This window comes from Peromyscus californicus, unplaced genomic scaffold, assembly GCF_007827085.1.
Source record: "Peromyscus californicus insignis strain IS unplaced genomic scaffold, ASM782708v3 Scaffold_2__1_contigs__length_46816999, whole genome shotgun sequence".
Taxonomy (NCBI): domain Eukaryota; kingdom Metazoa; phylum Chordata; class Mammalia; order Rodentia; family Cricetidae; genus Peromyscus; species Peromyscus californicus.
Window position 1 is genome coordinate 43,246,289 of NW_026294540.1, and position 27,677 is coordinate 43,273,965.

Here is a 27,677-nt window from a genome sequence, read left to right on the forward strand (position 1 = left end):
TGTCAAATGCCAGCACTTTACAATTTTCAGATTTGGGGGCTTCAGGAGTGTTCAATTTATAATTCAGATATTGTATTCTCCCTGCTATTTCATTAACTGGACTACCCCCCACCCAACTTAGCGCTTGGAGCAGCCTCTGTTGGGGAGTGGAAGACATTTCCTCTTTATCTCTTATTGCTCCCCAAAAGGGCTTTGGCCAGAGCATCAGGTGAGAGTCCAAACATCAGAACCAGACTGTGATTGTCAGAGGTAAATTGTCTCACTGTGCTCTGTGCACAAGGATGCACAGAGGAGCTGAGAGAAAGTGCTGGAAGCTAACTGGGACAGGGCAGCACCGTGGGACCCTGGAGAGGAAAGACCGTCCAGGAAAGCCATGACGAATAGTAAATAGCGTCCCTTGCTCTGGAGACTTCGGCAGACATAACTACAGTAAAGGCCACTGTTTGGCGTCCGGGTTTTGTCCCTGCTGATACGTCAGATAAGAGACGTCACTGGTATGGCCAGAATGGACATCAGACGTCAAGGACTAAGGAGAGAGCTGACAGTGATGTGGGGAGAGGAGGCATCTGTGATGCAGGAAAGACTGAGAATCCTGAAGAAAGGACAAAGGGCGGTGGGGGAGGGGGGAGCAGAATCCGGTGAGGCCTGCGAAGTTCCCACAGACCCGCTTACACTAGTGAACGCCAATGGTTGTGTTCGGTTTTCATTTGCTGTCGTGAAGGTAACTGAGACTTGGGGGTGAGATGGACGCTGTACTAGGAGGCTTTAGCTAGGTGACAGGTGTTGGTTCCATGACGGCTCTAGCTGTGATGCTCAGTGTTGTTTCTTGTTGCCTTAGGAGTGAGTCATAGCCCAAAGGAAACTTGGGGGTCAGGGTTCGATACCTCCCGCATAAGTCTAAGGGTGGACAAGCATGTGTCGCTCAGCCCCCTCTGTATCAAGCATCAGGAAGCTGGCAGGTGGTTGACACTGTGCTTATATGCTGGAGTCAGAAGTGTGGGAGCATACGCTAACCCCCCCTGGATTCTCAAAGAGGCCGTGAGAGTCGGTGCTTGGACAGGTAATAGTAAGGCTCTCCCCACTGCATTTGCCCCTAAAATGCATTTGATTAGCTCTGGTGGACAAAATTCTACCATCAGCTTTGATCATTCAGCCAATAATCTCATCAGGATCATTGTATCCATTAGCATATGAAGTAGCAGGCTTTTTATAGCATTTTCATACATGCATACTTTTGGTTGATTCTCTCTACTCTGTCTCCCTGGCCCCCATTAATACTGTATTCTCCCACCCACAGTGATCCCCCTTCCCTTTCATTCCAAACGCCTTCTGTTACCCTCCTCACCCTGTCCCCGAAAGCCCATCTTCCCCCATGGCATAGACCCCTTTCTAGTTTCTGAGCCTCCGCCCACACTCACTTCCACATGAATGCATGTATATAAAAATTTAAAACTGGGTCCACACATGAGAGGGAGCATGCAGTTCTGGTCTTTTGAAGCCTGGGTTGCCTTGGTCGCTATAGTACCTTCCAGTTCCATCCATTTTCCTGCAAGTTCCATGATTTCATTTTTCTTCATGACTGAATGAAATTCCATTGCGTATATGGACTGCATTTCCATTACCCATTCATCCATTGATGGACATAATCCATTGCGTATATGGACCACGTTTCCATTACCCATTCATCCATTGACGGACATCTTCCCTTGTGTGTATGGACCACGTTTCCATTGCCCATTCATCCATTGACGGACATCTTCCCTTGTGTGTATGGACCACGTTTCCATTGCCCATTCATCCATTGACGGACATCTTCCATTGTGTGTATGGACCACGTTTCCATTGCCCATTCATCCATTGACGGACATCTTCCATTGTGTGTATGGACCACGTTTCCATTGCCCATTCATCCATTGACGGACATCTTCCCTTGTGTGTATGGACCACGTTTCCATTGCCCATTCATCCATTGACGGACATCTTCCATTGTGTGTATGGACCACGTTTCCATTGCCCATTCATCTATTGACGGACATCTTCCATTGTGTGTATGGACCACGTTTCCATTGCCCATTCATCCATTGACGGACATCTTCCATTGTGTGTATGGACCACGTTTCCATTGCCCATTCATCTATTGACGGACATCTTCCATTGTGTGTATGGACCACGTTTCCATTGCCCATTCATCTATTGACGGACATCTTCCATTGTGTGTATGGACCACGTTTCCATTGCCCATTCATCTATTGACGGACATCTTCCATTGTGTGTATGGACCATGTTTCCATTGCCCATTCATCCATTGGCGGACATCTTCCCTTGTGTGTATGGACCATGTTTCCATTGCCCATTCATCTATTGACGGACATCTTCCATTGTGTGTATGGACCACGTTTCCATTGCCCATTCATCTATTGACGGACATCTTCCCTTGTGTGTATGGACCACGTTTCCATTGCCCATTCATCCATTGGCGGACATCTTCCCTTGTGTGTATGGACCATGTTTCCGTTGCCCATTCATCCATTGATGGACACCTCAGCTACTTTGCCCTCCCTGTCTCTGAGGTAGTATAGAGAGCGTTTTGGGTATATAATAGCTGGGTCATATGGTAGTTCTAGTTTCAGTTTTTAAAATGTTTTCTTTTTTATTAATTTCTTCATTTATTTTTACATACCAACCACAGTTTCCCCTCCCTCCTCTGTTCATGTTCCTCCCCCCCACCTCCCATTCTTAATTAATGCTATATAATAATTGGTTTCATTACAACCTTTTCATACATGCACATAATGTATTCTTTATGTAAATTTTGATCACATTTACCCACCATTACCTCTCTTTTCCCCATCCGACTCATGTTAATCCCTTTCCTCTTCCCAACTGGCCTCTTTCTACACGTGTGTGTGTGTGTGTGTGTGTGTGTGTGTGTGTGTGTGTGTCTGAGAGAGACAGGGAGAGAAAGAGAGAGAGAGGAGGAGGAAGGAGAAGGAGAGGAGGAGGAAAGGGAGGAGAGAAGGGGGAGGAGAGGAGGAGGAAAGGGAGGAGAGAAGGGGGAGGAGGAAGAGAAGGAAGGGGAAGCAGGAAAGAAGGAGAGAGAGGGTAAGACTTAGGACCTTCATTAGGGCTAGTTACAGAAGTGTGGCATGTTGGAGGGAGGTGTTTACAGGAGCGTGGACTCCTTACCAGAGGCTATACCACTGAAGAAAAATGTGTCTCCCTCCGCCTCGGGGATCGCCTCCCTTCTACGACATGCTGGTTTTAGTTTCCACGGGGATGCAGCAGTTTACATTCCTCACACCTGGAAGTGATCTTCTCTCCCACATCCTCGCCTCCTTCACTGTCTTGACGACGGCCACCCTGACTGGAGCGTGGTGGCAGCTCTGAGTCGCTTCAATTTGCATTTCCCCAAGACCTGAGGATGTTGAACACTTAAAAAAAAATTCTTTCACAAGTTCATATGTGTATGTCATCTATTTTGATTCCAGCCCCCATTATCCTTCCTTCCTTCCTTCCATCCCATCCTCACCGAACCCTTCCCTCCCAACAAGTCTCCTTCCTGGGTTCATGTCTGACTGTGTCTGTCTGTCTGCGTGTCTGTGTCCCACTTCTTTTACGAGTGGCATGCATGAACTAGATTGGAGTGTCATTTACTCCAGCAAGGACAACTACTCCCCCAAGGACTGGGACCCCGCCCCCCCACCAGCAGCCACTAATGGCCTACAGCTCTTTGGGGAGATGTTGGGCTTCATGACCCCCTCCCCCACCCCTGATAGACCAGTGTCAAGGGCAGATAACCACTCCAGCTGGGAGGTGAACACTTTTAAAAACATTCACTGCCCGTTTGGCTTCCTTCCCCTGTGAAGTGTCAACGGAGTTCATTGGCTTATTGACTGGCGGGCAGTTTTGAGGGTCGGGTGTTGAGTGTTTGTGCCTCTTTACACGCTCTAGATAGTAACCCTGGTCTGAGGGGTGGTTCATAGTTGCTCACCTTCTCCATAGCTTCCTTTTTTGTGCAGAAATCGGATGTGCTTTACATCTGGACTTTCACTTCAATATTTGGAAATGGAGGAATGAAACTGACCTTCTGGAAGGTTTATTATGTGCCCTGCATTTTATAGTGTCTCATTTTTTGTCCTCATTAAAATCCAGTGAGATTAAGTATTCCCAGCCTAGGTTTACGACTCTGCTTCAGAGAAACGGTGCCAGGCAGTAGAGCTGTAATGTGAAGCCAAGACCTTCTGAGCTTCTCAGTGCCCTTGGGAAATTACAAAAATGTGCCAAGTGAAGGATCAGTCACCTCCTGCTGGGTTCTGAAGACATTCAGTTGCAAGTGTTTGCCATGCAGTATGGCTGACTTTGCTTGTGTTATTCAATGCTGTAATTTCCAGAAAACTTACTCAAACATTCTGAGTAACTTCTTTTTAGGTTTTCTTACAGGTGTTGTCTGTGTCCTGTACTGTTGGGCACCTTATATTGTTAATATGCGAAAAAATACCTCTTAGTAACAGGAAACTCATGTATACATATACTAGAGTTGAGACAGCGTCCTGGGCACTTGCGGTTTTCTTTAAAAGGAAACATGAAATTGCGGTGTTTCAACATTCGTTGTAATTCTACAGTGCCATGAATGTCTATTTAAAATATGTAAGTGATGGAGAGGCTGGAGAGATGCCTCAGTGATTAAGATTAAGGCTGCCCTTGCAGAGGACCTGAGTTCAGTTCCCAGAACCCACATCTGGTGGCTCACAACTGCCTGTAACTCCATCTCCAGGAGATACGATGCCCTCTTCTGGCCTCTGTGGGTACTGCATGCACATGGTGTATATCCATGCATGGAGGCAAACATACATAAAATACAAAAAATTACTAAGTCTTTAAAAATGTGTAAATGAAAATTAAAAATCAATTAAGAATTAAAATAACCAATGTTGAATATATCCATTATTAGTGTTATTTGATATTTCTGAAATTACTCATGTAGAATGATATATAATCCATAAAATAAACCAAGATGTTAAAAATGAAAAAAAATGATTACTAATCTTCCCCAAAAAGGTACTAAATTAAGTCTTTAAGCCTGTTACCACTTAAAAGGACTATAACTAAACAGTAGTGCAGTGTATGATTGAGTAAAATGCACTGTATGTGCGATTATTTTACAATGTCAGTATTTTACAGAATTTACACCGTAGGTACCCTGCCCCAAGTGTTGCTTGGCAACAAAACTGAGCCATCACTGGAGTGACTTTAAATTGTGCATTAAGGGCACCACTCGTGACAAATCTGTCTTATTACTATAAAATACGGAGTGACCTCATGAAGTAAGTATTCAAGCGTCTATGTGTGAAGCTCCCCTCTTTGCGTTCAGCAAGGATAATGAAATGTTTCAGAAAAGCCACCCTCTTCACTGCTGCATAATGGACAGTCTCTTTTAGCCTATTTACCCATAAAAAGCCAAAGCAAATATTAGAACATTTGCAAAGTACATTTAGTCCTCTTCTGTGCACTCCCAGAAAGAAAACACCCTTTGAAACGAGTCTGTGATTCCGTATACTCCGTCTCCACCTGCTGCCCAGTCTCTGGCCCATCGATGGTGGAGGAGCGTGATTATTCAGAGGCAACAAGGACATCCTTGTGCCCAGCCTGCCTGCCTTCAGCAGCAGTACAGAGCCGGAATTCATGTGGCCATTGGCTCCACTTCCCGTAAAAGGAGGAGTCGAGTAACCAAAGAGCCAGCGAGACCCTCCTCCCTTCCTGGGCTTTGAGGGCCAGGCCTCTGCAGATTCCTCCCTTCCTCATTGAAAGCCTGGCTCCTGAAGGACAGTGACAGAGAGAAGGGCACATCCGTCCCCCGCTGACCTGTCATCCCCTCTGAGATACTGTCGGAAAGTGCTGGCAGATGCTTTTGAACTGAGACAGGCTTTGTGGGGACCGCTTCAGTGAGTAGCGGGGTTTACAGGATCCCGTGGGCGCCCTCTCCTGAGACTGTGAGGGTCTTACGTTGCTTCTTTGTTGCTGTGATAAAGACCATCATCAAGGCAACTTGGGGAGAAAAGGGTTATTCGGCTGACACATCTGGATCATAGTTTGTTATTGAGGGAAGCTGAGGCAGGAACCTGGAGGCAGGAGCTGATGCAGAGGCCGTGGGGGAGCGCTGCTCACTGGCTGGCTCCCTGTGGTTTGCTCAGCCTGCTTTAATATAGAACCCAGGACCACTAGCCCAGGGGTGACTTCGCCCATAGTGGGCCAGGGGCTCCTACGTCAATCGCTAATCAATAAAATGTCCCACAAACCAGCCCACAGGCTGATCTAGTAGAGGCAATTCTCAGTTGAAGTTCCATCTTCCCAAAATGACCATTCTTGTGTCAAGTTAGCAAAACAATAATAATAATTAGTTAATAAAATCAAAATTTAAAAACCCTAAGCAGCACAGATTATACCTGAACGAAGCAGCTGAGTACAGTGAGCTCCACAAAGAGATTGGTTTTATCATTTCCTTTCTCTCTCTCTCTCTCTCTGTTTTTCCAGACAGAGTTTCTCTGTGTAGCCCTGGCTGTCCTGGATCTCGCTCTGTAGACCAGGCTGGCCTCAAACTCAGAGATCCACCAACCTCTGCCTCCTGAGTACTGGGACTAAAGGCGTGTGCCACCACAGCTGGCTAAAATTTACTTACTTTTAAAATGTTGTATATGAATGTTTATTTGCTTGTGCGTATGTGCACATGTGACCAGTGCCCACAGAGGCTAGAAGAGAGAGTCAGATCCCCTGGAATGGGAGTTGCTTACAGACAGTTGTGAGCAGCTTGGTAGGTGCTGGGAATCAAACCCAGGTCCTCTGCAAAAACAGCCAGTGCTCCTAACTGCTGAGGCATCTCTGCAGCCCCCAAAGTGTTTTTTACTAAGCTTTATTTTAGAATGGTCTGTGGTCTATAGAAAAGTGGCACAGATAGCACAACATGGCCGCCTTCTCTGCTGCTAACAGCACAACGTGGCCGCCTTCCTCTGCTGCTAACAGCACAACGTGGCCGCCTTCCTCTGCTGCTAACAGCACAACGTGGCCGCCTTCCTCTGCTGCTAACAGCACAACATGGCCGCCTTCTCTGCTGCTAACTAACGTCTTATATTCCCACGGCACATTTGTTGGAGGGAACCAGCATGGGTGTATTATTACCAACCAACCTATATGCCTTATTTACAGTTAATTGACTGTCCCTGATCCCTCTTTTTACTGTTCCAGGATACCATCTAGAATAAAAACCGTGCTCCAGCCAGTGTCCATGTCTCCTTGGTCCTCCCCAGATCAGTTTTAAGTACTGAAATAGCAAGTGCATTTGGAACTTAATTATAAATCGGATAACTGAGACCATTACCCTACCGTAGGGACTGTGAATTCTGGTCCATTTTATCTCTGTGGGAAAGTCTACTTTTATCTCCCAAATCAAAGTATTTTGTTTTTTAAATCGTTACTTATATTTTAAAGTACGACTGAGTTAAAGTATGACCCCAATTTAAAGCATTTAGGCAATTTGGAGAAATACCCTTTCATTATTTTTTTAAAGACTTACTTATTTTTATCTTATGTGTATGAGTGTTGGCCTGCATGCGTGTGTATGTGAGACCGTATGTGTGCAGTGCCGGTGGTGGCCAGAAGAGGGCATAAGATCCCATGAACTGGAGTTACAGGTTGCTTTGACCTGACATGTAGGTGCTGGGAGCCAAACCCAGTCCTCTGCAAGAGTAGCACGTGCTCTTAACTGCTGAGCTATTTATCCAGACCCAAATATTCTTTCCCTTTTGTGGGGGGTTTTAGAGACACAGGGTTTCTCTGTGTAACAGCTCTGGATGTCTTGGAACTCACTCTGTAGACTAGACTGTCCTCCAACTCACAGAGATCTGCCTGCTGGGATTAAAGGTGTGCACCACCAACAACTGGTCAAAATGTTCTTTTTTTTTTTTATTAACTTATTTTTTAATTTTATGTGCATTAGTGTTTTGTCATGGTGTTGGGTTCCCTGGAACTGTAGTAATAAATAGTTGTAAGCTGCCATGTGGATTCTGGGAATTGAACCCGGGTCCTCTCGAAGAGCAGTCAGTGCTCTTAACCACTGAGCCATCTCTCCAGCCCCCAAATATTCTTTCTTATGTTGGAATAACTTTAGCAAAAACTAGGAGGTCTTTCCCATGACTTGCTTTCTTCCAAACAGTTACTGTTATATGGACAGTCACATCAGGAAAATGTATTATGGCTGTGGGTATAACCAGGGTGGATAAAGGTCACTTTTTGGTTTTTTCAAACGAATAGATTAGTTTCTGTTTGGAAAGGCTGATAACCAGATTCACAGAATGGTCTAAATACAACGTCCTAATTATGTTTACTTCTGTTAACCCGTGACTCTTGTGTATGTGCTTACAACTGTTGTTATAGAGGAGGAGATTAAGGTATCGAATAATAGAATCCGAGGAAAAAGCCGTGTTTGCTCAGTCTAAAGGAAGGGGATGGTGGGGAACCCTGCTCCCAAGCCCACTTCACTCCAAAAGGAAGTTAGACCCAGCTTGCCTAGCTGAAGAAGTAGGTTACTGAGGTTTCACAATATATATATATGTATATTAATGTATATATTAAATGTTTTCCTTTAAAGTAATAAAATTAAGTTACTACTCATTGGTACCTGGAGCCTAATTGGGGGCATAACTCAAATGATTGCTTATTGGTAGAAACCATTAATTCTTGTCGTCATGAAGGTTATTTGTTTGGGAGCTTGGCTTACTTATTTCACTTGAACAATTTAGGACTGAATTATATTGATTTACGCTATAGGAACTTTTGAAGACCTAAGCAGTACAGTTGTTATGGTAGATGGCGATGGTGGATAATGGTGGTGGTTTCCTGAAGAACTCGAATGCAGGGGACATCTGAGCCTTGCAATGGAAGGCACTCGGGGCGATGAGCTGTCTGAGCCATAGAATTATTATTATGATACGAGAAATGTCTGCCATGCTCCCCAGAATATGCTAGCTTAAGAAAGAAATGACTGGGCATGTGTCAGGAAACTTGGCGGTACGTACTGCTTATGGTTGATTATTTATGTAACAGCCAGTGTCTCAGGAGCTGGCCTCGCCAGCAAGCCATCTGATGGCCTGCGTCTCTCTTTCCCTGAAGGTCATCAGCTCCATGAGTTCCCTCTCTGAGTACTGCCTGCCTTCCATCCTGCGGACGCTGTTTGATTGGTACAAGAGGCAAAACGGCATCGAGGATGAACCGCACGAATACAGACCGAGAACGAGCAATAAGTCCAAAAGGTACTTTCTTTTGGGGTCAGGATTCTGTGTTGCATTCCTGCCTCACTCAGGCCCTCTCTTCCCAATGCGCATCAAAATGAGGGTTATGGGGGCCCAGGCCTCTCTGACTTCACAGGAGGAGCCCCAGCAAAGGCATGGGGAGGACCCTGTCACTGACAGCTGTCACCGTTGGAAATGCACAGGGCCTGATTTATATATGTGTTGGGACAGGCTGACATAGGCCCCAGGTCACCGTCTTGTTTACTTCCTTTCTCTACAGTCCCCACTCCCTGAGTCTATACCCAAGATCAGGCCACTGAAGGCTCAGAAACCCCATCAGACATTTTAGCCTGTTAGCCAGGAAACCCGGAATGCTTCGTGAACCACGGTAGAAGGGTCCCGGCTGCGGCAGTCCTGAGGCTGGCCGTCTCTCCGTACCTCAGTGTGAGGGTACAGATGGGGAGGTTAAGTTCATGTCTGTGACTTCTCCTGACATCTGAGAGCCGTGTCTGGTACTCTATGATCCCTCTTCCCTGTGCGTTTGAGAAGTGGAACTCACCGGAGCCATTCAGCAGCTGACAACATTCTCATGGGCTCAAGTTAATGTGTGCCTCCCAAATATTAGGCGGACATTGCATTCCCTAAGTTTGAAGTTAATATATTATACCTAGGCACCTAAGGAGAGAAAAGAATTACGGATTTGAAAAATGATTGCTAGAACTTTTAAAAAAATAATAATCAGATGCTGGGCCGGAGGGATGGCTGGGCATCTGAAGTTATGTACTGCTCCTGCAGAGGACCTGGGCTGGTTCCCAGACCCACATCAGGCATCCCACAGCCACCTCTGTCTGTGGGAATCAGATTCTCCTTCATCATCTGTGCTCACCTACACACATACACATAATTAAAACAAAAATGAATCTTTTAAAAAAAGAGGCTATGTTAAAAGTGGATCTATTTCTCCACGTGAGTTTATTGTACATTTAAAAAATGCCTTTAAACATAGTAACTTGAAATTCACTACTAAAAATCAGAAAATCAGATGCCTACTGCTTTTTTTGTTTGTTTTGTTTGTTTTTCAAGACAGGGTTTCTCTGTGTAGCTTTGCGCCTTTCCTGGAACTCACTCTGTAGACCAGGCTGGCCTCGAGCTCGCAGAGATCCACCTGCCTCTGCCTCCCTAGTGCTGGGATTAAAGACATGTACCACTACCCAGCTGTCTTTGTTTTTCTTGATAAACCTGATAACTTTGTTTAAATTTTTTTTAATTTAAGATCTGTAATTTTACCAAATACAGCAGCTTAGTTTTATAAAAATGCTTGAGTTTCTGCAAGATTCAATCATATTTATCACTTCGTTTGAAGAAGCAATGGGGCTGGGCAGTGGCGGCGCATGCCTTTAATTCCAGCACTCGGGAGGCAGAGCCAGGTGGATGTCTTGTGAGTTCGAGGCCAGCCTGGGCTACAGAGTGAGTTCCAGAAAAGGCTCCAAAGCTACACAGAGAAACCCTGTCTCGAAAGAAAAAAAAAAAAAAGCAGTGGGTAATTTTTTCATGCTGAGTAAGTTTTGAAGGAATTTTAAAAAAGAAAATAAACAAAATCAGAGCCTCACTCTCTAGCTGGGCTAACCTGGTACACTCAGCAGACCTCCTTTTCCAAGCTCCCAAGTTCTGGGCTTACAGGCATGATGAGCTGCAGAAATGTCCAGTGGCACTGTCTATATCCTGTAACAGTCGCTGCCGTAAAGTGTGTGTTCGGAGTTCTCAGTAAAGTCTCAGCTCTGCCAGCTCTCACCACTATCCAACTCCACAGTGTTTTCAGATTCCAAAAACAAAGCCTGTCCCCACTATCAGCCTCCCTTTAATTTTTCCTTTGGTTTATTTTCTGATTTTTATTTTATGTATATAAGTATTTACCTACATGTGTGCATGTGGGACCACATACATGCAGTGCCCATAGAGGCCAGAAGAGGGCATCAGATCCCCTGGAACTGGAGTTACAGATGGTTATGAGCTGCCATGTGGATGCTGGGAACCCTGGTCCTTTGCAAGAGAAGCCAGTGCTCTTACCTGATGAGCCATCTCTCCAGCCCCTTAGCAGTCTTTCTTCAAGAATAACTTCTTATCAGACAAGGTTTCTCTGTGTAACAGCCCTGGCTGTCCTGGAACTCACTTTGTAGATCAGGCTGGCCTTGAACTGAGAGATCCGCCTGTCTCTGCCTCTCGAGTGCTGGGATTAAAGGCGTGGACCACCACCATCTGGCCCAAGAATAACTTTTTAATATGTTAAAATTTGGTGGCAGAATTTCCGTCGTGTGTCTGAAAATGGTTTGCACTGAGTGTATGAAGTCACTTCTGTCAGACATTTGGCTTGTGAATGGGAGACTCCCTGGGATGGGAGTGGGGGGTGACTCTCCACAGGGACCCTGCAGCCATTTGTAAGAACTGAACTAAGTGAGTTTGGTCTTTTTTCCCTCTGCCCTGTCAGAATTAGGTTACCGAGACTAGATTCTGTGTGAGCTGGTTTCCTGATGAACTGAAAGTGAGGAGTTTGTTGTTGTTGTTTGTTGTTGTTTTTTGTTTTTGTTTGTTTTTTAAACACCACTGGTTCTTTGCAGGAAACCAGGGTCAGTTTTGAGGTCAAATGCCCACAGAATTAAAACAGTTAGGTTTACCTCAGTAGTGTTTTAGCTAGGCTTCTACATTCAAAATACAAAAAAAATCTGTGCCTGGGAACAGGCTAAGAGGGTGAGAGTCTCCAGTGCCTGACTTAGAGGCCGAGACTAAAAGGGGAAGTTCGGGGAGAGGCCTGGGCAACTGAAAATAGCTGAGTGGGAGGAACTGACCCTGGGTCATGGCTTCTAAGATCAGTGTAATAGCAACACTTTCACTGCCAAAAGTGTGTATCAGATGCCTCTGGCTCCTACCAGTTGAACCTCAGCTAGGTCTCAAAATTGAATTAATTATTAGAAAAGTATTTTTCTTTTATCTGAAAGCATAATTTGCCTTCTTAAATAAAAATCAAAGATTTAAAAAGGTTTTAAAAGGTTTGAGTGTTTTTTTCTTTTGTTTGGTTTTCTTTTTCCTTTTGAAACAGTTCTAAGTTTTATTTGTTATTATTATCACCATTGTCATTATTATTACTGGGGGAGGGGGAGTGAAGGGGAGTGGGGAGGTGGGGGGTATGAGTGCATGTGTACATACCCTTGTGTGGAGGCCAGAGGACAGCTTTGGGAGTCAGCGCCACTGTGGATTCTCAGAATCAAGCTTGGGTGTCAAGCTTTCCCTTCAGGCAGGTGGGGTGGAGCCACCATACTCTCCGGCCACTTTTAAAGGGCTCTTACCATCCATCTGAGGAGAAAGTGCTCTCTGCTGCTGCCGACTGTCTTGAGAGCTTTCTTGCTCCTGCTTTCAAACTTCCTGTCTCCTTCTTGTGTGCGCATACTTCAGTCTCCACAGGGGAATCCTCTCTGTGAATACAGCTTTGTACCATGTCCATTCCCCGACTACAGTACCACTTTCTAGCATCCAGCTCAAGTGGGTCTCGAAGGACTTTCAGATGGATTTGTCTGCAGGCTTCCTTCTGGCCGGCTGCTCATAAACGATCTGAAATGATTTCCCTTGGAAAATGAAACCACAGTTTTCCTTCATGGCTTCCCTTCTTAACCTCATCAACCTACTCAAATGTGACTTCCCACAGGCACTTCCAGAAGTTTATGTATGTGTGTGTGTGTACACACACACATATATATACATATATATACATATATGTATATATATGTGTGTGTGTATGCATGTATACATATATATCTTAAATCCCACCTTCTCTTCTTACTCTCTCTTGCCTAAAAACAAAAGCATTGAATGCTTAAAATTCCTTTGGCTTATTTTGAAAATACCTTCCAAAGGAATGCATATTCTATCATCCTCAACAAGTGTGGACACTTTATGTGCTTAGGAGATTACACTAAATACTGTATGTGCCTGATCATGCCAAACCTTCATGTAAGTAATGTTGACCATCCCTAATTGGAAAAATCCAAAACTGAAATGCTCAAAAAAAAAAAAAAAATGTTTGATGCTGACAGGAAGTCAGAAGTAAAATGGTTCCACAGCTGATCTTACGCCACAGACATGGACAACAGAGGAGTATGCTCAGTTCTAATTGCCATCAGGCTATATAGAAGGGACTCATGAGACGTAGTGGGTTTCAGGTTTAGAAAAAAGTCGGAGAACATCTGACTCTCTGGTCCCTGGCATTTTGGGGCGGGGACACTCCACCTGTATTATTTGCATTTCCATTTCGTAGGTGGAGACACAGCTAGCAAGTAGAAGAGTCACACATAGCTTTAAGTCAGGCCTTCCACCCCACCATCCCTGCAGCAGCCGCCACTGAAGGCTGAGGGTGTCATTCGGTTTCAGAGTTTCAGAGCACCCAGGAAGCAGGAAACTGGGACGGGGATGATGCATTTTTGCCCCTGATATTCCTTTTCGGGCTCCCTAACTTTTGAATGAGTACAAACGGCTCCACCTCTCCCTTCCGCTCCTTCTTCCGGCTTCATTTTGGTCTTTCTTCCAGCTTCGATTCCTTCCTCCCGACATCAAATCCCAACTGATGAAGGGACAGCAAGAAGGAACAGAAAAGCAATGCTGAATTACCTCTGTTCCTTTGGTCTCACTCCCATTGATGATGATACTAGCTTCTTATGACTTAGGTTCCTTTGTGTAATCTTTCTGTTAATTACATCGCTACATTATGTCCCAAGATCCTTTGAATACACACCTCCACCGTGGAAGCGCTGTCTCATGTGTGGATCAGATTTTATGAGCAATAGCATTCCTGGGCTGTAAGGGAATGATATAAAAGTCCACAGAATGAGACTAGAGACCCACAGATCGCTAGCTACTTCAGCTTATGTGGTTGGGATCTTTGAAGTCAGATATTCCGGCAGTATGTGTCCATTGAACCATAGTAAAAACGGAAGCAGCCTTCCTAGGCAGGTAATGTGTGATCTCATCATAACAGAAAGAGATGTGGTCCAGTGGGGCTGAGAGCAGTCTTCTGATGAAGTATTTCACCCTAAATGTGACTTCAGTGCCATTTACTGTGATGTTTTAAACTTTGTAGTGACGAACAGCAGCGGGACTATTTAATGGAGAGACGGGACCTCGCCATTGACTTTATTTTTTCGTTAGTGTTAATAGAAGTTTTGAAACAGGTGAGCAATTCATTTATTATCACTCTTTTGTTAACACTTTGTAAAACTAATTAAGTTTTAAAGGTCTGAGTTTATGGTTTATGAATTCCAAATACTAGGCAATGTGAATCATGTTCATTGACTGCAGTGGATCACATGTAATTAGTAGAATCACTGTTGTTGACAGGCCACTTAATAATCCCTTCCAAATTCAATGTCATCTTCTTTTTTTCAGATTCCCCTTCATCCTGTAATAGACAGCTTAATACATGATATTATCAACCTGGCTTTCAAGCACTTTAAATACAGAGAAGGGTAAGGTGACTTCTCTCCTTAGGGTACTGACAAAGTTGAGTGCTTGAAACTAAGTGAGCTGTGTGCCTTTTTCTGGGCACCAGATCCCTAACTTGTCTATTTCTGTTTCACTCAGGTACCTGGGTCCCAACACTGGCAATATGCACATTGTGGCGGATCTGTATGCAGAGGTCATCGGAGTACTGGCCCAAGCCAAGTAAGGGAACATCGGAGCCCCGGAGTGCCCTAACTGAACAAGCGTTTGCATGGGAACTGGCATTGATTTTGGTATACGTGCCCATCCTGAAACCAACTAGAGCAATGGTTCCCAACCTGTGGGTCGAGACCCTTCAGTGGTCAAATGACTCTTTCACAGGGGTCACATATCAGATTGTGATTCATAACAGTAGCAAAATTACAGTTATGAAGTAGCAAGGAAAATAATTTTATGGTTGGGGGGGTCAGCACAACATGAGGAACTGTATTAATGGTCGCAGCATTAGGAGGGCTGAGAGCCACTGAACTCCTTCAAAGCAAGTCCAAACGAGCTGTTACTTCTTGGCTTTTGGGCCAATTCCCACTACATCCCTGCGTCTCAGGCCACGGCTTCCAAGAAAAGAATGGACCTGACCAAACTACTTTTTTCTGTGCTCAAATATTCCAAAGATGTTTATTGGCTCTTCCCGTTTTAGTTTTGTATCTTCCAGGACCTGATAGTTACAATCTATCATCTCTAAGTGGGAAAATTCCACTCTCCAATGTCCCTCTTACTACAGACCTTACTTAATTCAACTGAGCTAAAAATGCCCCAGACATTGTCATGGAAACAAGTCAGGGGGAAATTCTGGTTGCTAAATTTATCTGGCCCCAGGATGGTGCTTAGCAGGCTAGAACAGAGCCCGTTAGACTGTGAGCAGTGATAAGCTTATTCCAGAAGTGACGTCACACCCAACTCACCAGCCTTCGTTTGTACAACCCAGAGGCAAGTCAGCCAAGAGCCTGAATGTCTAGATTAGGTAACATGAGCTAAGGATATGGCATGAATTCAGGTCAAGTGAACAGCTTACAGCAAGTGATGCCTCAGTCCTGGTGAAACACAGTCCTCAGAAAGACTTTTAGCTTCAAGAGATGGAATTCCTTTTTTTTTTTTTTTCCCAAGATAAGATTTCTCTGTGTAGCCCTAGCTGTCCTGGAACTTGTACTATAGACCAGGCTGGCCTCAAACTCACAGAGATCCTCCTGCCTCTGCCTCCCCAGTGCCGGGATTAAAGGTGTGTGCCACCACCCAGCAAGATGGAATTCTTTATACCCATACATTAGTGCATCCCTCAACCCTCATGGAAGAAACTTCTTTCTGCAGTAGATGACAATTAATACAGAGATCCACAGTCCATCGAAGTACAGTAAGAGACTGTGGGGTGCTCAGTTCCAAATGAGACATCTATATCACACTCCTTGTCTCTAAGGTGCAGGAAGCATCAGGGAAGAAAGGAACAAGGATTGTTAAGAGCCAGAGGTTATGGTTGCCTGCAGTGAAACAGTGTTGGCTAGACATGACAGGGCTGTTTTATGTCTGAACTCCCAGCCGCTATGGCTCCATGCATAAGACCTGTGTAAGACCACGCAAGCCAAAATCCCAGGAAGGAGTGGGGGGGAGGGGGAGGGACGACACGGACTCATGCCCTCCCTCCCCTGCCTGAGGGACTACTGGCAATTGATGGCTGCAGAGATGTGGGACTGGAGAGTCTGCCCATGCCCTCACACACAGGCAGGGCAAAGTGAACTCAATGGGTTTTTTAAAAGAGCACATAAAGTTGGGAAGGAAAAGTTGGGGGAGGGCGGAATAGGGGATAGGAGAGAGTTGGAAGGGAATGGGGCTGGGTTTCATCAAAACACGTTATATACGTGTATGAAATGCTCAAATAGTAAAAAGGTTTAAGTTAAAAATTATCTTTTAAGACATATCAACTCACCTAAAGAGGAAAATGCTTAGCATTCTCTTAATACAGCTGTCTTTGGTGTGAGAACTTCGGTACCTTGTTCCCATGGATACCAAAATCTGAGATGCTCAAGCCTCACGTGAACAGCACACACAGACTTTACATATAAGCTCCATTCTTCCTCCATACAGTTAAGTCATATCTGGGTAACCTAGAACCCCATTACCATGTACCCAGTACCATGGGGTTCTAGGTTACCCAGTTAACATGTTGCATTGTTTAGGGAACAGTAAAAAGAAAAAATAACCGGGGCTGGAGAGATGGTTCAGTGGTTGAGAGCACTGACTGCTCTTCCAGAGGACCCAGGTTCAGTTCCCAGCACCCACATGGCAGCTCACAACTGTCTGTAATTTCAGTTCCAGGGGACCCGACACCCATGGCAAAACAGCAATGCATGTAAAATAAAAATAAATTTAAAAGAAAAATATCCACCACCCCTGCCTCACCCCAGAGAAAGGGGATTGCCTCACTTAGCATAGAAATACATAATTTATCAAAACAAACTTTTTACATCATCATCATTATTCTCTTATTAGGTAGGGGGCATGGATAATTGGCAAGAGCTGATTCTCTCCACTATTGGGTCCTGAGAATTGAACTCTGGTCATCAGGCTTGGCTGCAAGCACCTTTATTCCCTAAGCCCTCTCACTGACCCCTCCAAAACATTTTCAAATACTTACACAGAAACCTCACCCGTTAAAAGACAAGACCACAGAAAACAGAACCGCCCACAACATGCCTCACAGTGATTTTTTTTGTTTCACTCTGATCCATGTTTCCTGCCCACCCAAATGACTGGTTGGTTTTCCAACACAGGAAAACATCAGTGTTAGAAAGTGAAGGGGGAGCCGGGCGGTGGTGGCACATGCCTTTAATCCCAGCACTCAGGAGGCAGAGGCAGGCAGATCTCTGTGAGTTCGAGGCCAGCGGGGGCTACAGAGTGAGTTCCAGGAAAGGCGCAAAGCTACACAGAGAAACCCTGTCTCGAAAAACCAAAAGAAAAAAGAAAGTGAAGGGGAACTTCTGGAGGGCAGGCCACCGGCACAGGGGGACGCGTGCCAAGGCCAAAGGCAGATACTGACAGAATCAACCAGACAAAGTATACACGAGAATTAAGGGAGGGACTGAAGAGCTGGAGGACCTGACTTCAGTTCCCAGCATCCTCGTGGTTGGCTCACAGCCGCTTCTAACTACAGTTCCGGGGATACGCTGCTTTCTTCTGGCCTCCCCGGCACTGTGTGCCCTTGGGCCTGAGTCTGGAGCGTACTTTAAAAAAAAAAAAAAAATCTATTAGGATAATTGTGGTTCGTGAGTCACTCAGGAAAGGAGAAATAATGCATCTTAGAAAGATTTCCATTTAATTGCATAGTGAATTTACTGGCATTAAACTGAATAGAGCTGCAATTCTCTGGTAATTAATCCCTGTGTACCTATAAATGATTTTTTTTGGAGGGGGGGTTCAAGATAAAGTTTCTCTCTGCAACAGTACTGGCTGTCCTGGAACTTACTCTGTAGCCCAGGCTGGCCTCAAACTCACTGAGCTCCACCTGACTCTACCTCCCAAGTTCTGGGATTAAAGAGATGTGAGGCCACCACCCAGTCTAGAAATGATTTTTTAAAAGAAGGCATTAATATGTGTATTTGCTGATTCACCACACTCTGATAATCTCAATATTTTTCCTTGTGATTATTCTAGCATCATTCTCTCATACTATAATCTAGAGAGTTTAGTATGCTAAAATAATATGAAAATAAAATTTTATGCTTCTTAGTTTTTATGAAAAATGCATCACACCGGATATTGTCAAATGACCACCCTTGTTATGCGGACTCTGAACAAGGTGAGAAGTAGTGTCAGGCCACATGTGATGGCTCAAGCCCATCGCCCCAAAGCTCAGGCGACTAGAGCAGTAGGGTCGCTGCAAGGTGGGGGCTAGCCTGGGTTACATAAGTTTCAGGCCAGCTTGGGCTACAGAGTGAGACCTATCTCAAAAGCTGAAGGGACGAGAAGGGGCAGGAGGAGGAAAGAGTGGAGGAAATGTCCCACCTAAGCACCAGGCGGCATCCAAAGATTGCAGCAACCCTGTGCTTTTGTTTGGTTTTCAAGATAAGGTTTCCCTGTGTGTAGCCCTGACTGGCCTGAAATTTGCTTTGTAGACCAGGCTGGCCTCGAACTCACAGAGATCCACCTGCCTCTGCCTCCCCAGTGCTGGGATTAAAGGTGTGCGCTGCCGCCGCCGCCGCCGCCGCCGCCGCCGCCGCCGCCGCCACCACCACCACCACCCGCTATAGCTGATCGTAAGAAATACCTCAAATTGGTTATGTTCTAGCTCTCTCATTTCATTGGCAAATTCCACATTTCCTTTCATTAAAGTTTTTTTTCCCATCAGTTATGTGTTCATAGTTTCAAAGTTAATTATAACTTGAGAAGATACTCTGGCCAGTCTGCTCTTAAAGTATTCACAAACTCAGACAGCCCATGAGACGTCCTCAGCCAGGCAACAGGCCATCTTTGTTGATAAATGGTGCAATCTTAATGTCACACCATGAAGTATGTCTACATACACCACTGCTTTATTATTTTGCGGGGGAAGTATACTTTCTTTGTTATAGGAAGGGGAAAGGATGCATGGTTGGCTGGTACAGTGTGTTGAACTCACCCCCTTTATGAAGCTGAATAACGTCATTCTGATTTTACACTGTATATCAGCCCGCGTTTCCCCCTTGTGACTCAGTTATTAGGCTCTGTTCGGTCTCTCTATTTTAGCAGAACCAGTGTTTAACATTACTAGTGGCAATGCCTCGCAATCCCCAGCTTTAAGGTCTGTTTTGATATTGAGATACTCAAATATAGTCCTAATTTCTTTCAAAGAGAAATTAAGTTAAAAATAGATTTTCTAAGTACGTGAGTTAAAATTTGATACTGTTTGTTTAGATCACGATTGCTTCAAAGATTCATAGATTTGAACCGCAGGTTTTCTTTTCTTTTCTTCCATACCTATGTACTATACATTTTAAAGCAAAGGCTTATCTTTATGTGTTTTTCTTTTCTTTCCTTTTTCTATTGTACATGGGTGTTTTGCCTGCACATGTGTGTATGTACTATGTGCATGCAATACATGTGGAGGCCAAAGATGGTGTCGGATCCCCTGTAGCTGGAGTTATGGATGGTTGTAATCCTCCATGTGGGTGCTGGGAATTGAACCCAGGTCTTCTGTAAGAACAGCTGGTGCTCATCTTTATGTGAGTTTCATAGAATACCACAAACTGGGTCATTGTTTAATTACTATATATACTAAATACGGCACCAAATGAAGTATAAAAGGAAAGACCATAGAATGTATTTTTCTTAAAAAAAAAAAGTCATTATAAAATAGATTTTAAATGGAAATAGATTTGCAGGTTACTTTTATCTTAAAATAACATGTTTATGCCACATGGAACTTTTCACAGGAAAAAATAGTCATATCTCATTATAGTATTGACGTACTGAATTATGTAAGCAACCTTGTTTTAGCTGTGGATTAGGATTAAAAGACTAAACGTTTAACTGTGGGCCTTGTCTGTGAGAAATGCCTCTGTTCACCAGGAGAAGTGAATTGATATTAATAACATCTCAACTTTGAAAAATGTTCTAACCATGTTCACTCTATGAGACTCTGCCCAATGACATCATCAGTGTGGGTGTGCAAGGGTGTGCACAGCTTGTGCTTAACCACCTCCACGTCAACAGACACCACCACTCCTAGGCAGCTAATGCACTCAGCATGGTTACTTTGTACCTACTGTGTGCCTGACCTCGTGGACCTGTGTCCAGCCAGGGGTGTCAGAAATAGAACATGAAAGCAGTGAACTGTAACACATTCCAGTTGGGGGCCTTTCTCCCCACACCCCATCCCCATCTCTCTTCCTCTTTTTTCCCCTTTCTTTCTGTCTCTCCTTCTTTCTTTCTGTGGTAGTGGGACTTGAACCCAGGACCTTGCGTATGTTAGGTGAACAAGTGCCATTGAACCTAGAGGTCCTCAAGCGTGCTATGTAAACACTCTGCCCTGATCTAACCCCAGCCCTCATGTTGTTGTTAATGTTTGCTTGGCTTGCTGGCTTTTTCTTTTGAAACAAGGTCTCTCTATGTTGCCCAGGCTGGCCTGGAACTCACTCTGTATCCCAGGCTTCCTGCCTCAGCCTCCTGAGTAGCTGGGATTATAGACCGGTACCACAGGCCAGCATGCAATTTTGAGAGTCTCCTTGTATTCATCCACACAGTCACTGTGTGGGTAGTTGAGGAAACAGGCCAGCCTACTGTCAAGCTGTGGGCGTCAGCTGGCTAGCCAGTTGCCCACACGGTGTATCCGTATGCTGGGGATGCTGTGACAAGGACACCTTACTTGGGAGCCTTACTGACAGACATTTCCTTAGAGTTGCAGACATCAAGTTCAAGGTATTGGCAGGGGTGATTTCCCTGTAGAGAAATTGCCTTCTTCTCAAGACAGGGTTTCTCTGTGGAACTCGCTCATGTAGACCAGGGTGGCCTTGAACTCATGGAGATCTGCCTGCCTCTGATCTGCCTCCCGAGAGCTGGGACCAAGGGCGTGCGAGGCCGTCACCCTGTGAGAAGTTCCCTTCTTGCTGGTCTTCATTGTGTGTGGTCTTATCTACCTGTCCTGCGTTCCAGTTATCTTGTCTTTAAAACGTGCCAGGTATATTGAGTGAGCGCCCACCCCAGACAATTCGTCTAACCTTACCTCCGCAAAGACCTGTCTCCTAGTGCAGTCACACCCATTTTGTGTATGACTTTTTTTGGAGTGGGGGAAGGAGAGAGAATAAACAACTCATAATAATCCCATAATCTAAGCAGGGGTCAGAGAATGTATTTTCAGCAAGTTTTCAGGCTATGGCACATAGGGAACACACTTTAAAAACCCTGGAGTTAGCCTTACTGGGTAGCCCAGGGATTAGGAGGAGCGGTCTGAGGTCAGCCACAGCCTTCAGACACCGGCTCCATCATCCGTCAACTGTGCTGCTTTATGAGGTTTTGAAGTCTTGATATTTGAAAAGGACACAGCTGTCCCCTTCACGGGCTGCCCTGAGGATTAAAGAGCGACTGTGTGTGGCAGAGGTGCTATAGAGTCCTCTAAGATGTCCATTTGCCTCTATGATCACCATTGTCGTCTCAATGAATGTATGTCATATATGACACATATGTATATATACATGTGTACATATATATGACATGTATATGTGACATAGAAAAGAATGACGTTATTGGAGTTTGGAATTTATATTTAAAACGTTTAAGAGTACATTTTTAAGTTTCCACTCAAATAGCTGTTACCTGACACCAAATCAAGCTTTCTAAATTTAATAAAATTTACATTTTACTCTTTGCTGGTATCCTCATCTGAAATTTCACAATGCCTGTGATCTTTTTACTTGTAAAACATAATACAGCTACTATTTCCTCCCTTATTTCCACAGTATTCAAGAAATGTCAGAAATGCCAGGATGAGCCAGTCTGGAATGTTGTCTTGAAAGTAGATGTTTTTTAGAAGTCCATAAAATGCCACCACAGGTCAAGAATGAGCCCTTAGCTATGACACCAGCCCTCTAAAGAATCCCTCACTCAAGATGCGTTCAGATCCTCACGTAGCCATGAACTCTTCTGCTCCACTGCCCTTCTAAGAAGACAGGCAGCAAACATGTAGAAAACCTTCAGTAAGGAGTCAGGAGGGCCACTGTGTGGCTCCTCCAGTGTCTGCCAGCGGAGCGTCCCTGGGCCGCTTCCCCTCACATGTCCTGTCGTTTCTACTTCAGGACGACAGTTGTTCTGAACTAGAAGACTCTGAAAGTTCACTTTCACGAGCACAGTTGTCCTTCCTAAGTGAAACATTTGCTACACGTCCTCTCCTCCTGGCCTTAAGGTGGATTCTTGTATTATTATTTATTGAAACTTTATTATAAAGAACTCCCAAATAAAAAACACCATGTACCAACATGACCAGCATCTACACATCTCAGTGACCTCTGTCCATTTAGAACAGCCACTGGGAAGCTTCACCCTGGATGTTACACTTTCAAGTACGTTTTTACGTCTACCAAAGCCTGAAAAAACCTGTGACTGAGTTAGAACTAGAAATGCAGCTAGCTTTGGTTTACTTTGTTTGTTTGTTTGTTTGTTTGTTTGTTTGTTTGTGACAGGTTCTTACTGTGTATCCCTGGCTGTCCTGGAACTCGCTCTGTAGACCAGGCTGGTCTCGAACTCATGATATTCACCTGCCTCTGCCTCCCGAGTGTGGCAATTAAAATTGTGCACCACCACGCTTGGCCCAAACAATCAACTTTATATCCTTGACTTGTTTTTAAAAACCCTAATGATATGACAGGTGTAGTTGGTATTGCTCTTCTTTTCCAACAATACAGATAATTTAAGCAGAGGACAGGGAATGTGCCTTTTGTACCTGTCTTCATTCACCAGCTCATACCCTACAAGCCCATGCATGTAATAGCTCATTCCTATTTATCTTTTTTGTTGCTATGGTACCAGGAAACCAGGACTTGGCCAGGCAGGGCTAGTGCTGTGTGACTGAGATGCATCCCTGCAGTTGGTTCTTGGAAACAGTCTTGCCATGTAGCCCAGGCTAAACTCAAGCTCATCCTCCTCCTTTTTGCCTCTGCCTCTGGAGTGCAGGAGTCACAGGCATGCACCAGCCTTCACCCTTTCCTCTCAGATATCATTTCAATTTTCCCATTACTAGACATTTCCCTCAACTTAAAAATACATTTTTCCATGATCATTAGCCTAAAATTATACAAGAACAACAGAAAACACTGGCAATGGAAATTAGGGTATTTTAGGCATTATTTGAGATACAGGTCCAAAAATTATTTGTGGTCACTGTCAGAAATAGCTGATCCCGTAAGCTGCACTCGGATGCCCGCTGTCAGTCACTTTGGGCCCTAGGGACCTGCAAGTATTTTGGTGGTAGCTAAGCCTGAGAAAATGGAGGGGTGTTTGCCTGTCTGGTATGCTTGAGTTAAGAGCTAAACCATCATGAGAGGGTTTAGACAGCAATAGAGCTCAGTCCAAAAGAGATGTGGACCGTCTTACTGACAAAGGGAAAGAGATGTGGACCGTCTTATTGAACACTGGGAAAGGGATGTGGACCATCTTATTGAACAATGGGAGGAAAGGAGCCAGTTGGACCCTGTCAAATCCTTATGGTCTGATGGCCACTGCACTGCACCTGAGGTGAGGGCCCCATCACTATGCCCAGTCTTGGATGCTGGAGGCCCTGATGATAGCGACTTTCTTGACTGTGATCTTTTATGTTTTCTTAGGTTCCCAGCTGTCAAGAAGAAGTTCATGGCAGAGTTGAAGGAGCTGCGGCACAAAGAGCAGAGCCCCTACGTGGTGCAGAGCATCATCAGCTTGATCATGGGGATGAAATTCTTCCGAATTAAGATGTACCCGGTGGAGGACTTCGAGGCGTCCCTCCAATTTATGCAGGTAAAGTCCCTGAGCCACAGCTGTTTACCTCATGGAGTTCCTTCCAGCAAAATACTGCAGCTGGAATGGGAGAAACCTACACAGGCACTTTCAGACTTCTCAGCACTACGGCATGATGTACACGCAATAGAAACCGTATTTCTCATTATAAAGAGTGTTTGCAGTATTGAGGGTTGAATCCAGGGCCTCACTCGAGCTAAGTAAACTCTCCTCCGCTACACTACAACCCCAGAACTTTTTAAATTTTTAATTGTCTCTTGGTTAACCAGGCTGGCCTCAAACTTGCAATCCTCCTGCCTCAGACTCCCAGGTCACATTTTGTACTTGAGTCTTTTGCTTGCTGGCACTATGTAGTCTAAACTTCTGGTGATGCTGAGCCATGACAGTCATGGCATTTTCCGGGTCAGCCACACAGTCACCAAGGACTGTGCTGTGTACTCTGCTATTGTGGAAAATTAGGGGTTTAAGAGAAAGTTCCCTTTATGATATGTTCCACTTAGGTTGAATGTATTGGTACAAAACACCATTATTAACTCAAAGAGTGTCTGTGGTAGAATATATATTCTACCTTCTAGGTAAGTCACAAAATGCCTTGATAACAAATAATAAAGTCGCCAAAATATAATTCCTTTTTCAAATTTCTAGTCACCTTGGGAGTTGCCGCACCATGGAATTTTTTTTCTTTTTTCTTTTCACCATGGAATTTCTTGTTGTTGACTTTTCCCTTTCTCCTTCACCCACTGATACGTATCACTCTGTGATTAAATCATAGCTGATTCTTTGGCCATTTATTCAGCAGTGCTGTGCTGGCCATAGTGGCGTTCACAAGCATAAGGACTTTGACGAAGAAATCTGTCTCCTCTGTACCATAAGCGGGAGTCTTAACTTCGGATACACCCGACTAGCTCATCATAGTGTTACTTATGAGAATTTAGCAGCATGAAAGCTTCCCTAAGAGAGGAAGGGAAACTGCTCTTTCTAAAGGGGTTCCTCTGTGGCTGCTGTCACGTGATTTGGTGTTGATCTTACTAGAGAGTTGAGATGTTGAATCAGGAATACAGGCTCTACAGCTTTGGCTTCCTAGTTCCAAAGGCCACAGTCAGAAAGAGACAGCAGCTATGGGTGAGGACATGGGGAGTTGGAATTCTCCTGTACTGCCAATGTGAGTAGCTAGAAGCACAGCCACATGGGAAGGCAGTCCTGTTAGAGGTAAGTGCAGGGTCACAAGAGACCGCCACTCCAACAGAAGTGCCCGGACAAGGCAAAACTTGATCAAGAGGGTGTGTTCCAGATAACAAGTGCACTGGAAGAACCTGGTTCCCAAATGGGGGGTTTGGTGGGCAAAATAAGTGGGGTTACAGGAGCAGAACATAAGTATAACAATTTAGTCATAACGACCTCCTGAAACAAAGACATGATTGCAAGGTGGTCATAACAACCTTTTGAAACAGAGGTAGGGCTGCAAGATGGTTATAAACAACTTTTTGAAACAAAGGCATGGTTGCCTTTCCTGGGACAGGCAGGACAGAACCATGTGTAGTTAAGGTTACAGGTGGAGCACAGCCCAGTCCTTGAGAAACAGATTCGATTAGAAACAGGATGAGTCTCGTTTGCCTTTACTCTAAGAGGGCTTTTAACCCTAGGATGGAGACTTGTTCTTCACTAGACACAAAAGGCTGCGTCCTACATGAACCCATGTCACTGCAGTGTTCACAGTAAGCAGAGCCGCCACAGAATATGTCATGGAGTCCTAGGTTGCCTAGGTAGAGGACCAGAGTGGATGCTAAGATTGAAGGACAGCCAAACAGTTCAGTTTCCTGGGGGCGGGTCCATTAAAAAGTTGTAAGTTTGACTGTAGAATCAGAAGATGACTATAGAGAATAAGAGTATGAATTAAACACTTTAAAGGAGTGAGCTGCATTGGTGTGAGAACCATATCTCAATAAAGCTAACCCATAGGGTGGGCGAAGGAGGGATGACTGCTCGTGCGTCAACCTTCCTGGGTTTGGATTCTGGGCCAGGCTCCCTTAGCACCTCCCACACTCCAGCCTCAGCTACCTTACCTGCAAGTGGTGACGTCACCAGAACTCAACTATTATCTTGTTCCAGTCTCAATTAACAATGCACATATCCGCACTCAGCAGGCAGAGGCAGGGGGATCTCTCAGTTTGAGGCCAGCCTGGGCTACAGAGTGAGTTCCAGGACAGGCAGGGCTACACAGAGAAACCTTACCTAAGAACAAACAAACAAAAACCACACTCACAAAAAAATAAACAAAAAAGCAATGCACATATCTATATACCTGAATACCCACTTGGGAATTACTTATATACCTGTACAAAATAATGTAAAAAGGGGGCCCAGGATCCTAGGACCCAGAGGCTCCATCCCCCATGGTCAGTCTGTCTCACAGACTTCATAGGCACAGATCATTCAACCTGGCATGAGATTTGGTGGTATGGTGCTGTTCTGAAGACCTTAGGAATTCCTTTTGCTAGTATTCCTACTAATGATTGAAAATGAAGGATGAGAGTTGGTATTGGCATAACTATGTGATAATCTAAGCCACAGGAAGTCACTAACACAAGGGAGAGGCTGGCAGGCCAACCTTCCTCCAGAATGAGTCCCTAGTAGGCAGTAGCTTCGCAGGCAAACAAAGTGGGGAAGTGTTCCAGAGGTTTCCTTGCATGAAGGGAAGCAGTCCAGACTTGCTTAAGAGATGATGGGAATAATAATAGAACGCCAGGCCCGCATGTAAACAGTTTTGTAGGAGGGAGGCTGTCTGACGTTGAACCTGACTGGAATTTATTGGAATTGGCTGCCGCTCTCCTGGGATCGCTGTAGGCTGATCAAGGGCCCAGGACCCCATGGAGGGTTAAGAAGGCATAGAAATAGGTTGGAAATGGATGGGTGGATGGATGGATGGATGGATGGATGGATGGATGGATGGATGGACCTACCAACCAACCAATGACCTGTGCCTACAAGTGTGGCTCTTAGTCTTTTCAGGTGCTCTTTTTTTTTTTTTTTTTTAAGTAGAAACAGGAAGACAAAGAGAAAACAAGTCTTGGAAAGGTCCACTGGGGTCCTCACAAACATTTAGACCCCATGTGAGTCCTTGAATACGATGACTTCTAATAGCTCTCAGAATATGTGTCCGTGAACAGGATAATTGGGTGTATTCAAATGCACATTTCAACCCCTGTTCCCTTCCTGTGCTCTTTTTCTGCTCTCTAGGAATGTGCACATTATTTTCTGGAGGTTAAAGACAAGGACATCAAGCATGCCTTGGCTGGGCTCTTTGTGGAAATCCTCGTCCCCGTGGCTGCTGTGAGTTGTGTTTTTATTTCTAACAACTTCTTCAACTAGGATGGCACACCCAACAGTTTCTTGAGTAGAACA

The 27,677-nt window shown here is 44.7% G+C and overlaps 1 protein-coding gene across 4 annotated transcripts in view; it reads left to right on the forward strand.

Annotated features, from left to right (window-relative positions):
- Fry (FRY microtubule binding protein) overlaps positions 1–27,677 on the forward strand; it is a 403,165-nt gene that overhangs the window by 218,684 nt on the left and 156,804 nt on the right. For all 4 annotated transcript variants that reach the window (XM_052754591.1, XM_052754592.1, XM_052754590.1 and 1 more), the window contains 6 exons: positions 9,163–9,302; positions 14,407–14,497; positions 14,712–14,791; positions 14,907–14,987; positions 24,107–24,275; positions 27,513–27,605. In XM_052754591.1, coding sequence (XP_052610551.1) covers positions 9,163–9,302; positions 14,407–14,497; positions 14,712–14,791; positions 14,907–14,987; positions 24,107–24,275; positions 27,513–27,605 — 654 coding nt within the window. The remainder of the gene's footprint in view (positions 1–9,162; positions 9,303–14,406; positions 14,498–14,711; positions 14,792–14,906; positions 14,988–24,106; positions 24,276–27,512; positions 27,606–27,677) is intronic.